Source organism: Narcine bancroftii, chromosome 11, assembly GCF_036971445.1.
Source record: "Narcine bancroftii isolate sNarBan1 chromosome 11, sNarBan1.hap1, whole genome shotgun sequence".
In the NCBI taxonomy this organism is placed as follows: Eukaryota; Metazoa; Chordata; class Chondrichthyes; order Torpediniformes; family Narcinidae; genus Narcine; species Narcine bancroftii.
Window position 1 is genome coordinate 85,119,079 of NC_091479.1, and position 13,611 is coordinate 85,132,689.

The 13,611-nt window shown below is 39.6% G+C and overlaps 1 protein-coding gene across 8 annotated transcripts in view; it reads right to left on the minus strand.

The window, feature by feature from the left end:
• Nucleotides 1–2,839: 2,839 nt before the first annotated feature.
• Nucleotides 2,840–13,611, minus strand: part of samtor (S-adenosylmethionine sensor upstream of mTORC1) — a 77,727-nt gene continuing 66,955 nt past the window's right edge. For 6 of the 8 annotated variants that reach the window (XM_069903818.1, XM_069903819.1, XM_069903823.1 and 3 more), the window contains 2 exons: nucleotides 13,304–13,578; nucleotides 3,033–4,931 (listed from right to left, as the gene is read on the minus strand). In XM_069903818.1, coding sequence (XP_069759919.1) covers nucleotides 4,384–4,931; nucleotides 13,304–13,578 — 823 coding nt within the window. In that variant the 3' untranslated portion in view covers nucleotides 3,033–4,383. Of the gene's footprint in view, nucleotides 2,976–3,032; nucleotides 4,932–12,527; nucleotides 12,599–13,303; nucleotides 13,579–13,611 lie in introns of those variants that run through there. The other 2 variants (XR_011346682.1, XR_011346683.1) reach the window with 2 other exon arrangements.

A 13,611-nucleotide genomic window follows, 5' to 3' on the forward strand; every position in this document is an offset into this window, starting at 1 on the left:
GCCTCACTACAGTTTTAAAATTTGCATCTTAATGTTGATATGAGCCAATATTTAAATACAATATTTACTCTTTCCCTTCCTACGTCAACGCAAAAAGAATGACAGGAGTAAAACTTGTTTAAGGGCTTTGATGGCAAATTTAACAAGTGGCTTACTTCTCCAATTCACAGATGGTGAAATATCTACTGTATTTGTCCACATCCTAAGGGGTATCTTTGCTCAGTCACTGCTTTTGTGCAATTATTATCAACATTACGTTGTTTTAAACAAAAGGTATCTATTATTTAAATAAAGAGAGCAAAATTGTAACCTGCAAAATAAATAGCAGGTTTAAAGATTTTCCTCCTGGCAATTTATCCATAAATCTGAATATATAGGTCAGCATCACATAGGGGGGCTGAAGTACCTGTACTGTGCTGTAGTATTCTGTTTTCCAAAGGTCTATAAACAGATATGCATGTACATAATATACACACTTTTGGACAGGGAGGAGTCAGTCCACCCTCTGCAAAACACCTCAGATTTTGCTAAGTTGCAACTTTAAAATAAAACTGACAGAAGAGATGCAATTATTAGCTCATAAATACATTATTTTTTAATTGCAAGATGCTAGAAGCAACATGTTAGAATCCAAGTCAGGTGGCATGCATGGAAAGGTTGAAGATCTTTTGTTGTCAGAAGTGGAAAACTGAGTGGAGAAGTTAGTTTTGTTCGAGACAACGGAGGGATACACATAATAGGACAAAACACCTCCAATAGAGCAAGCTGCTGAAGAAGTCATTTGTTTAACAGGTGAAGGAGGCCCAATTAGAAAGAGAAAACATACAGGAATGTTCAAGTTGTGAAGAGCTGCGAGAAGTGCCTGTGCGAGGTCAGCCCATGAGAGGGAAGAGTGAGAGAGAGAGAGAGAGAGAGTGAGAGCCAGTATTATCATGAATAGCCAACAGGGGGAGCTAGCCAGTTCTGATCTAGAGGAAAAAAGTTACCATATTTGAGACACCTGCAACTTGACCAGTCTTGTAAAAAAGAGCCCCGATGGAAATACTCCTTCCTGCAGTTTTCTTACTGATCACACTTTTCCAGAGCTGCATCTTTTCCCAACTTGGCACTGAAGTGACACAGGAGGATCAAACAGAATAATGGCGATGCTAGCAAGAGCTGCTGTACTGACAGCGCTGCCACTGGTGCAGATCCAGGAGAGCGGGGAGCAGAGACACAGCGCCGAGTCCTCCTGCCCAGTCACAATGCCGACAGCTCCGCATTCTGTTAGAGAAGCTGATACTGTTTTTTTTAAAATAAAACATCATGCGACCATTAAGGTTGGTGCCCAAGATGGTGGCACCTGTGCTGGGAAGTGGCCACAAGGAGTTCCAGACTCCGGGTGAACAGCGGATCTGCGCAGGGCAACAGAAATGGAGCAACAACCCCCATTGAAAAGGAGAAACCTGGGAGATGACCCTACATGAATGTGACCCATGGCAGCAGACCAATGTGCGTGTTTCTACTGGGACATCTTGTATCACCCCACATCACCGCGAATTTTTGTCCCCCGCATCACCGCGTATTTTACGACTACCCGAACTGTTTCTACTGAGCGATAAATACGCGGTGATGCGGGGCGATGTGAGGTGACCAGGAAGTCACGTATTTTAAGGTCACATACAAGGTCGTTTTGTTTTCCCATCCAAAATGCCCTTCACCATCATTTCCTGCCATTTTGTGATCAAGAATCGCTGAAGATCAAATGTCCAGTTGATACTGTCCGACATATTCCAACGAAGAAACGAAAAAGTTATTATAACGACAGACAAGCTTGATATTTGTCCAGGGAAATTACTCCAATTTAACGATACACAAAGGAACAGCGGAGGCGATATGAACGCAGTATAGCTAGCTAGTAGGTAGCTTGTGCAGTATATATACGCAATAAGATAATGCACTGTGCCGGTGCGTGCACGCGATGATCAATTAAAAAGTGCGGGTGAAAAATCGAGACTTCCGGTACACCGCGAATTCATTACTCGCTGTGTTTCTACTGAAAAATCGTCCCTCGCATCACCGCACATCGACCACCTCAAAAGGTGGACGACGGAGCACCTCGCCTCACCGCGCATCGGCCACTACCCGATGCGTTTCTACTGAGGAAAAATTCAAGGTGTTACCTCGCATCGCCCCGAATTTTCATCGCTCAGTAGAAACACGACCAATGAGGGGCTCAGCGGTTGAAAGACTCAAAGGCTGGAGCTTGCTGGAGTCTGGCTCATGGGAACCAAGATTCAAGAGGGTGCTGAGAGCAACAAGGGCTCTTGAAGGGCCTCCGGCGCTGTAAGCTTCGCGATCATACTGGAAGTTTGGATCTCGGGCTGACGATAGATTGAACAGAAAGGAGTCCGTGAATCTGTTGAGGCTGCGTGAGTACTGAAGGCAAATCCACAATTAGTGTTTTGAAGAGGCTCTTTTTGCTTCTCTGTTTCTTATTGGGGTTCTGGGAACTCCTAAGTTTGACTTTATGGCAGGCAAAAGTTGACATAAAACATGAATATTAAAGTTTTTGTATTGTTACATGACAATAAAAGGATTCTCGAGCCTTGCCATACCTGCTGTGTCTCAATCAGGGAACAAACATAACATCAAAGTACATCTTCTTGGGCAATTGTTGCAGAGCAGCTTTCAGATCCGATACTGCTGAGAATTTAGTGTGGAACTCAATTGTGCCCAATTCTTTTCATTACATGGATTTTGACAAAGTGAGGTTATGATCCAAAGGCAAGGGGAGTGGAGATTACCTCTGCTGCAGGGAATATTATTGCTTACTCATTGACCTGACAAGTACACTCACAGTTTCATATTTTGGAGTCCTTGTTCACAGCCTCTCTCTTTGCCTGCCATTTGTCTATCACAGCAGCACCCATCTCCGGCTCTGCTCTCAAACCCTGGATCCTGCTTCTGGTCACATGTGCAACCACCAACCTCCTCTGGGAGTTAAAAGGAATGAGAAACATGGTAATCAGCATGTCCTTCCAATTTTATCATTTGATGCAATAAAACACTTTATTAATAAAATCTCATTTGGCACTTCTCACCTCCAGGTTTTCAGATGCTTCAGTGACAAGTTACATTGCGTCTTTAGCAATTTATACACAAATCCATAAAATATTAAAACAAATTGATTTGGTGTTGTACAGTTGAAATAAGCATGGTTTATTAGTTCATTTAACAGGGAACCTATAGAACAATGAAAATATAATAAAAGCACTGTAACCAAACTGCTTATGTAACAAAAATAAATTCTCAAACAGTACTATAAGTGCCACACAAAATAAAAATGTGACAAATCAATGGACTGCAAGATTATAAAAAGACATTATAATACATTTAAGCCGGTCAGATCGATCTCCTTTTGATTTATGAATGAACACAATTACATGCAGATAAGAGCAATTGAAAATATTTTTTTAAAATAGAAATAAAATACATTTTGAATGGAGTTGATATGAACAAAGAAACAGATTCCAGGTGTTTTTTTTTAAAAGAATGCCCCAATTACTCTCACTTAAAATGCAGGGTCATGCATAAAATAATGTTTTGATAATGAATTCAGTAACATTCATGTGGCATTCCATATGGAATTAAGGAAGTTCCAAAGATTTATGGTTGAAACAAACTTCTGAGGTCTAGGAAATAGTGGAATTTATTACAAAATTAGTTAAAAACTTCATCAGAGCATTAAATTGGTCATTTTAAAGTTTGTAGCTATTGAATTCATTTACTCCTATCAATGGGTTATGAAAAATACTGCATTTTTAGCATTAAAGTAGAAAAAATACAAAATAGGTTTACCCATAGGATTATAAGAAGTAATTTTTTGATAATACTAGTTTCTCAAGGCTGTGTATAAACATTACTGCAGATTACAATTGTTTTCCTCTGGTTATTCTTGCGTCTGGTATCCAAATGCAAGTCAATTAAAGCAGGATATAACATTGGACAATCAAATTTTAGGAATATTATGCAGAATGAGCATTGGTTTTAAATCAAGGATATAATTAGTATGAAACTTTTTAAAAAAAAAGAATTTACGGTTGACCTGTTCAATACTTGGTAGCCAATTTTTTTTTCCTGCACAAAGTGATGAACATTTTAAACCAACGCCCATTATTTTTACTTTGTTGACAAAACATTACATTAGTGGATATGAACTCAGTGCATTTTAAATATAAAAAAGTTACATCTTTATGAACCCTGAAATCTGAATTTAAGAAATACAAGTTTTTCAAACCAGTTGCTTTTCAGCGTTTAGAGCCCATCAACTTTTACAAACCTTTACAAAGATCTTTGGAAAGATGTCCATAAGTGCAATAGAGTCCTGTATTTGACAATTTCTCATGATTTCACAAGCTTAAACCCTTGTCCCGTGTCCAGAACTGTGGGTGGGAACCATCTCATCTTCAACCTTTTGAAACACCTAAAACACACATTACATATCCAAAAAAGGTTCAACCCACCACACCAGTCTGCAAGTTGTATGAGAGGATAAGTGAAGTGAGGAAAGTAAATCATCCAATGCTTGGCAACATCACTTCCTGTTGGTAAATGAAGAGTGTAGTCACTCCAGGATTTCGATATACCATACACAGCTGTCACTGTTCTTCCTTTATCCGACCAACTAATGTTGTTGTCAAGGTTACAATTATATTCTACCCAGTCTTTTGTAAAATCACCTAACTGTGGAAGTTCTGCGTCCTCAATATTCACTTCTTTGGCTAATACGGCACCTTGCACAGCCACAAAAATATCACCGACTCTTCTGACATCTTTAACCCATGGGAGAGCATTCCCACAGTCCAGAACAATTATTAGGCGAGAGCAGAAATCTGCATTCTTCTCTTTCCACCACTCTAAGATCGTCTCCAGCCTCAAGGTTTCTCCTCCTAATACAAAACAAAAAGGAAAAATCTCAGTGTCCAAATTATACATTAAGTTTTGCTACAGGTGACAAGATCAGTTTTTGCAGTTCTTACTTCTGGGTGGCATGTTTAGCCCAGCGGTTAGTGCCAACGATCAGGTCCGGCGTTCAAATCCTGCATATCTGTAAGGAGTTATGTCAATTTTTGCCTGCCATAAACTCAAACTATTAGTAGTTCCCAGCACCCCAATAAGAAAAAGAGAAGCAAAGGAGCCTCTTCAAAAGCACTAATTGTGGATTTGCCTTCAGTGCACATGCAGCCTCTACAGATTCACAGACTCCTTCCTGTTCAATCTATCGTCACCCCGAGATCCTGTGCCTGGGGTTTTCCCTGGGGGGTCCGTTCATAACCTATACCAGGGGTATAGGTTAGCCGAAATGGCCTGCTACCATGCTGTATGCCTAGATTTTTTTTAAATTATATTTTAAAAATCTAAATTTATGTACTTCTTGCAGCAGGTTGTTTTTTTAAAAAAATTCCTCCCTTATCATTGAGAACAAAAGTTTTTTTCTTCGAACTTTTGTTATCCCTCATCTCAACAATCATTCATAACTTTCCTTGGTGATTGTGGGGTGTTGTGGTTATAGAAGCAAATAAACCATTTCCAATTTAGGAGTACAAACTAGTTTTATGAAATATTAATTTACTTATTGAATGAATACTTTTGATTTTGGAGTTTACAGTGGACTGTGGTGGAAAAATCTTTCTTCCATTAATAAGACCACACATCATGTGGGGACAATGATGTGGGGACAATGAATGTGGGGACAATGAATGTGGGGACAATGAATGTGGGGACAATGATGTGGGGACAATGAATGTGGGGACAATGAATGTGGGGACAATGAATGTGGGGACAATGAATGTGGGGACAATGAATGTGGGGACAATGATGTGGGGACAATGATGTGGGGACAATGATGTGGGGACAATGATGTGGGGACAATGATGTGGGGACAATGAATGTGGGGACAATGATGTGGGGACAATGATGTGGGGACAATGAATGTGGGGACAATGATGTGGGGACAATGATGTGGGGACAATGAATGTGGGGACAATGAATGTGGGGACAATGAATGTGGGGACAATGATGTGGGGACAATGAATGTGGGGACAATGAATGTGGGGACAATGATGTGGGGACAATGATGTGGGGACAATGATGTGGGGACAATGAATGTGGGGACAATGAATGTGGGGACAATGATGTGGGGACAATGATGTGGGGACAATGATGTGGGGACAATGAATGTGGGGACAATGATGTGGGGACAATGAATGTGGGGACAATGAATGTGGGGACAATGATGTGGGGACAATGATGTGGGGACAATGATGTGGGGACAATGATGTGGGGACAATGATGTCCTCTCCTGGAAATTAATTATATGGATTTAAAAAGGGCTTTAATACAAGGCAGCAAGTGTGAATGAGAGTTAATATTTCCTTGCAGACATACAACACCAATTGATTTTCGCAAATAGCATTGTAGAACAGACCGACTTAGGGCACAGATACACAGAAGTTCCAACTTTATTTATCCTCCAATTGGACAAGTACAACCCAACAAAACAGCATTCTTTGGCCCTTGGTGTAAGAACATAACCCGACATGCCACACCTACAGACAAGCATGCATATGCAGAACAGATATACATATGAGAATAAATAAACTTGGTTTAATAAATTCGAGATTTTTAATGTGAGCAGTTCATTTAGTCATTCAGCATTCTCATTGCCTGTGGGAAGAAGCTGTTTCTTAGGCTGGTGGTGCAGGCTCTGATCCTCCTGTGTCTTTTTCCCGACAGGAGCAGCTAAAAGATGCTGTGTGTGGGATGGAAGGGGTCCTCAGTGATTTTGCAGATCCTCTTCAAACAACGATCGTGGTAGATCACGTCGATGAGGACAGAGGTGAGGGCGGAAGAGGGGAGGGAGACCCAGTGATCCTCTCTGCCTCTCAATAGTCCTGTGGATTGATCGCCAATCCACTTCTCTTCAGCAACCGTACCACACTATGATGCAGCTGGCCAGGACACTCTCGCTAGACCTCTTGTAGCAGGTTGAAGTGACGGGCCAGTAGCCTTGCCCACCTCAGGAAGTGCAGTCACTGATTCACCTTCCAGTGTGAATGTTGGGTTGTCCAGGATAAGTCACTTGTTGACTTGCCACTTCCTTGAAAGTGGTGATGCAGGTGGACAGGGTGGGGAAGGCAGCACTAGGCAACTTGTGTTCATTACTCAGGATACTCTAGAAGAGGAGATGGGACGTCATGCTGCAGATCGTGGCAAGCCATATTTGAAACACCGTGTGAAGTTCAGGCTGTCATGTTATCAGAAGAATGTTATTAAAACTACCAGTAATGCAAAGAGAAAATGTTTTGCATAGGGAAAAAAATATTGGTCCAGCTGCTTGCTTCTTCAAGCTACCTACTGGTTTCCATTTATTTTAGAATTCATGAACATATCCTTTTCAGTTTAAAGGAAGTTAGACCTTCCTTAAAGTTCGCCACAGGAAAAAAAAAGTTCCAAAGCAATGGATGGAAATCAACAAGTTGCTCAGAGAAGCAACCAACCACTCGCTGGGTCTTCTCTTGTGCAAATGCTACTTTACTTAAAGGGCTGCTTGCTCAAATATACCAACTGTTGCAGACAATTAAGGTCCGAGAGAAAATTATCTGGAATCTTGAATTTATTCTATTGAAAATGCAGTGTGAAAATAGCATGCAATAGCAAATGCTCCAAATGCAGACGGAAACCTGCAGAGGGTGCCGATGATCTGTACCTCTATCGAAAATGATCTGGTCATGGATGAAACCTCACACTAATTTACTTTTCTTCTTTTATTTGTGTAATTAGCAGTATGCTCATTCAGCCAAGTGGCAGCAAAGAATTTTCAGCTTCCAGTGAACATCTCACAGTAATACAGATTTCTGTATTTAGTCCCTCACCACTCTCCCCCTCCCCCCAAACACCAAGGACAAAAATATTCACCACTATGTGAATGGAACAATTTGTTTACTCTAGCTGCAAACTTTAACTGCTTGCCTGGCTGAACTGCCAGTTTCCACATTTCAGTCCAACAGATGGTTCAAGCTCCATAAACGAAACAGAGGATCGCCTCTCGGGAAATAATTTATGATATGGTGGCATTAAGATCATTTGTGCACATAGAATTTGGATTGGTTTCCTAACATTTAAGCTTTTTAAATTTGTTCTTGCTTAAATGAAGGGTAAAATTCAATTCATGATCTAATTAATCAATTTAACTGTCTTACTGTAGAATTTCTATTGAAAATACACAATTGATACTCATTCATATCATTCTTTTGTCACTGAATTGTGAAACATGATGCCAAACTGAGCCTTATGATAGGTTAGAGCCAGCAGGATAAACATGGTAAGAGTACATACTCAATTCTTCTCACACACCATTAACTTCCTCAATTCAATTGCATCCAACTTCAAAATGAAAATCTGCTGATGCATATCGAATTTTGACATTTCCCCACTTAAAAGTTATATCAATCTGAACCTTGCTCCATACTAAGTTTGTTGCAGTTGGTGCAACAAGTCAGATTTCAAGAGGGATGTCCTAAGTGAAGTGAAAAAAAATTCAGATAATTTCTTGTTGAAATTGTAATAAAATTGCTCCTCTCATCACTTTTGGTGGATATGGCCGCTTGCTGAGAGTACTTCATTGTTCCTGCAACTTCCTGCAGCTAACCTGCTTAGTCTTGCTTTGGCTAATTTTCCCGATCAAGCAGTAAAGCAATGAGGATTACAATTAATATAGCTGTTCTTGGGAGCATTGGTTTGTGCGGAAATCCTTTAATGAAGCCGGAAAGCTGTCAAGAAGGTCAAATTCCTCCCTTAAAGCTTGTGCCTACCTGAAACAGTTACAAAAAGCAATAAGCCAACAAAATCATTGGTGAAGGCTTGGGATAGAAGAGAACCGGTCTTTCTGTATTTTAACAAGAGTTCAACTGTGAGAAATAATGAAAAGGTTTTTTAAAATGCAGCACCAAAATCTAAAGTGGATATGTGTAAAATTAATGATCATCCACGTAGTTTGGTTCATTGCCTGTGGGAAGAAGCTGTTTCTTTGGCTGGTGAACAGTAGTGAACAGCAGCATCGATAATATATTGTTAACTACACATAAAGAGGGTACAAAGTGCTGGAGGATCTCAGCAGGTCAAGCAACATCTATGGAAAGCAATGACATTTCAGTCTGAAAACCCTTCACTCCTGAGTCCCTCCCTCACTTAGTGTCCTGCTCCATTTTTTCCAGCATCTGTAGACTTCTTGTTTACCAAGGTGAATGTATACATTTCTTTGTTGTCTACTGCTTAAAAGTACAACTTGTACATTTAGATTGGCATGAATGCAAGATGTTACAACCATTTTTGGTCTGTCAGATTCTAAATTCCATACATCATTGAGACAAGCAACTTAGTAATGGTGAGCTGGAGGTTAACTGACAAGTTAGAACACAAGGGCAGCATATGCTCATGGGCCGTATGGCCTATTACTGTGCTGGATCTCTAAAGAAAGAGATGATTTTTAAGTTTGCAGATGAAAGGAAAACGAACGGTGTTGATGATAGTGTGTAGAATGTTTGTGGGCTGCCGAATGATGCCAATCAGTTGGTAAACGGACTAGTTTTTACTTTTTGGTGTAATTATGCAAAGTTATCATCTTTCTCAATGTTCTCGGGTGGAAATCATACCATGCTGCAGGTAATTTCTTTTTCTGTTGTCATGTTTACATTTATAGTGGAACCAATAACTTGCATTCATTCATTCATTTATTTTCAAGGTCCATTGTACCACTGGCACCTCTCTCTCTCTCAACTTGAGAATTTCATTCATGTGGGTATTTCAGTCTATTTTTTAGTTAATATTTCACTGTTTGAAGACCCTCTATTCAGCAAAAAGCCAAATCAAGACCCAATCTACTCTTAAAATGGTAGTTAAAGAATCTGAAGAATGCAAAAAGATACCATGAGAACCTATTCCTGAACAAACACCACCAAAAAAAATAAACAATTTGCTGGAAGAGCTAAGTGGGTTGAGCAGCATGCTGTTCAACCTGTTCAGTTCCTTCCGCAGATTCTTTGCTGCTCCAGGTTCCAGCATCTGTAATTTATCATGTCACCAGAAAAGATTAAATGGCTGAAAAGCAAACAATTTCTGACACATAAATTGCAGAAAATCTGAAAAAAATGCCAGAAACTCTCTGCCTATCAGCTGTACCTGTGGATAGAGAAAAAGTGTCCACCCTTCACATCGATGATCTTCCATTTGTAATCTTATATGATTAATTACATTTCAATGTTATAATAAGTTTATAGCACCATCAAACCAAAATTAAATCAGAAACTAGTGAGCTAAAGCAGTTACAGAAGATTCAGGACTAGCTGATGACTAGAAAAATCTGAGGATTTATTAGTGCAGTCAAGTTCAACTTCAGCCAAACGACAAAAAGGTCAAAACCACCAAGGACTGAGAACTTTTCAAGCATAACGAGGCAGGCAGTGCCCGCAAGAAGAGTTGAAGATGTCCTCTAATGTGGCTTTATTTCTGACATGACAAGATAAAGCAGAGAGGTTTCTCAGTCATACTAAGTCTTCACAAGGGTCCTCTTCAACAATCTCCTCTCAGTGGCCAAAGAGCCACTCCCCAAATTTGTGGAATCAACCTTTTCAAAAGCACAATGGGATATGATATTTTTGCAATATCAACTCCAAAATAAAGCACACTGCAACATTTTAAGATGTACTTTTTTGATCTTTGTACGACGCAAGAGGACCCCAAAACCCAGCAGCAATAGATATTCACCAAGACAACTGGTTACTTGAACAAAAGTTGCTTTTAATTATCTTTAAACATGAAAACAGGATCAAACTTTATCTTATTACTATTAGCCTAACATAACCCCCTTCTAATTCTAAGCTCACATATATGTAATGTGTGTGTAAGTTCAGAAAAGTTCTTTAATTTGCAGTCCAATCTCACTTCTCATTCCTCCAAGTTCACTGGTTGCAGGCAATTCTTATACTGTGCACAGAATTTAACATTTATGAATTTCACCAGGCTTTGTTGCTTGAAAGGTAAATGGTTACTGCTCAGGAAGGTTCTTGTAAGTTTTCAGAGAGAGATTTATTGTTCCTGGACACAAACTGATCCCTTTTAATCAGCCACATAAGTGTCTTGCCGAAAAAACTTGCCCCATCAGGTTTTCCAGATGATAACCCCTTTCTTTCAGGTCACCACAGAATTCCTTTTCTGCTTCCCTTATCTCAGGTGAAACATTAAACAGCCAGTCCTCTCCTCTTGTATGGACCACAAGGGCTTTGAACAGGCTGAACTAAGAACTCATAACCCATCTTCAAAATGGGGGTTTTCTACAAGCTTGCCAGCTTGTCCTGTTCCAGTCCCAGTTGCTGCTGCTGAACTGTAAAAAAAACTGCAGAACTGAATTCTCTCTCTTTCTCTCACACACACACACACACAGAAAAGCCTGTTTTTCTCTCTCTGCTTGCAAAGCCACATGAGCCTCTTAGAACTGCAACCTCCACTCAGACAACCCTGAACCTAATCCTCTGAGTTCTTTCATATGTTGCTTTTCAAAACAACAATCCATTAGTGAAGTCCCTTGGGCACCCCCCAAAGCTTTTGCAAAGCCATTCGGAACCGGCCTGTCCAGCTTGAGCAGAGCTCCAGCATTTTAAATGAGATGTTTTGAAGTGTTTGTATGTGACCTACACTAAAAAAACCTGCCATACTTTATCTCCCAAAATCAATTTTCTATACAATATAAAACACAACATATTCTGTCACATCTTTCAGAACCTTTATCTCTGTGAACAGAAATGTATTATGGCAAACCCTTCTCAGATTTATCATACCAGAAATTAGTCTCAATTTTACGCCTGATGGGTGGCTCTCACCAACGGATCAATGATAGACCCAATGTCAATGCAGGCAGTGATCAGGCAATGTAATATCATTTCCCTAAACCCTTTGTAAGCCTCATCTCTCTAATATTGCAGATCACTTTCAACAAGCTTCCTGGAGATTAACAATGATAAAACATAGGGGCAAGCAGAAAGATGCCAAAAAGTGAGGGTCTAAAAGAATTTCAATTTTATCTGAATTTATGAATGAATATTCAAAAATGTAATGATTTCATTTAGTACAAGGAAAATTACCTCAGAATTACTTCACCCTTTTTTAAGTACCCGGAATCCAAAGAGTTACTGGATTTAAAATCACTATTAGAACCTAGCTTTGTAGATTCACTGCAGCTAAGTATTAGATCATGTACTTTAATGTCTGAATATTAAAGGGTGGATACAACACGTGCTTGCATATAGAATATTACAGCACAGTACAGGCCCTTTGGCCCTCAATGTTGTGTCCTCGTAATCTACTACTTTTCTTTCATTCATATGGCTGTCTAAGAGTCTCTTAAATACCCTTAATATTTCAGCCTCCACCACCATCCTGGCAAGGTATTCCAGGAACCTTCAACCCTGTGTAAGAAACAAAAAACTTACCCACTGACATCTCCCTAAACTTTCCTCCCTTCACTTTGTGCAGATGTTTCCTGGTGTTTGCTATTCCTGTCCTGGGAAAAAAAAACACTAGTTGTTCACCTTATCTATGTCTCTCAGAAGCTTGTAGCCCTCTATTAAGTCTCCTTTCATTTCATCCTTCTACATGCATTGTAAATTGGCGCCTAAAATAAATCTATTCCACGTCTAAAAGCACATTGCCAGATAATGTTTCAAGAGACAAAATTATTGAGGCAGAAATGAAGGATAAAATTCCTTAACATAAAGACACTTGTTATAGAAGCTCATCACTAGATTTAACTCCATCCCAAGGAAATTAGATGACAAGTCTCTTGTGATCATTGCCCTGTCAATATAATCTCCAGTGGGTGAGAGTTGATGTCACAAGACCAGTTTAAATTTATAAATGTCTACTTGATTGACCCGAGAGTAAAGCATGCATGCTTATTTAAATATCACCTGCTTATGCTGAATTGAGAACGAGCAATTTCACAGCATTGCTCTCATTCGTACTAACATTTTGGAACCAGCATTGTATAAAGTAAATCAAGACTACAAATAAAATAATTCAAGGTTTAATGGAAGTTCTTTGACTATCCTGGTAGTTTGATTTTGAGTTGATTACATTAATCCACATACCAAAATACTGACACAGACAAATGAGAAACACTTGAAGCATTCAGAAATTGAAGATAACCGGTTGTTCTTAAGGGATACTTATTATTAACTTTACAATGATATTAATCCACATGCAGTACCTGATAATGCCCATTCTCCGGAGCTGTGAGAATGTCCACTATAATAAAGTATGTAGGTGTCATGTCGGGGTCCATCGGTTGTACGCAAATCAAGAAATGCCTTCACTTTAGATTGCAGGGCGACAAATGAAAAGCCACTGGTGGAGTAGTCACAGCCATAAGTCTCTATCATGTGATAGGCAAAAAATCGTTGGATAGAATTTAACGTGGTTGTGGAACGCAAGTTCAACTCTTGCACTTGCTCAGGAGGGAGGAGTGTAGGCTGACCATCAGGACTACAAGAAAACAAGATAAATAAAAATTTTAAA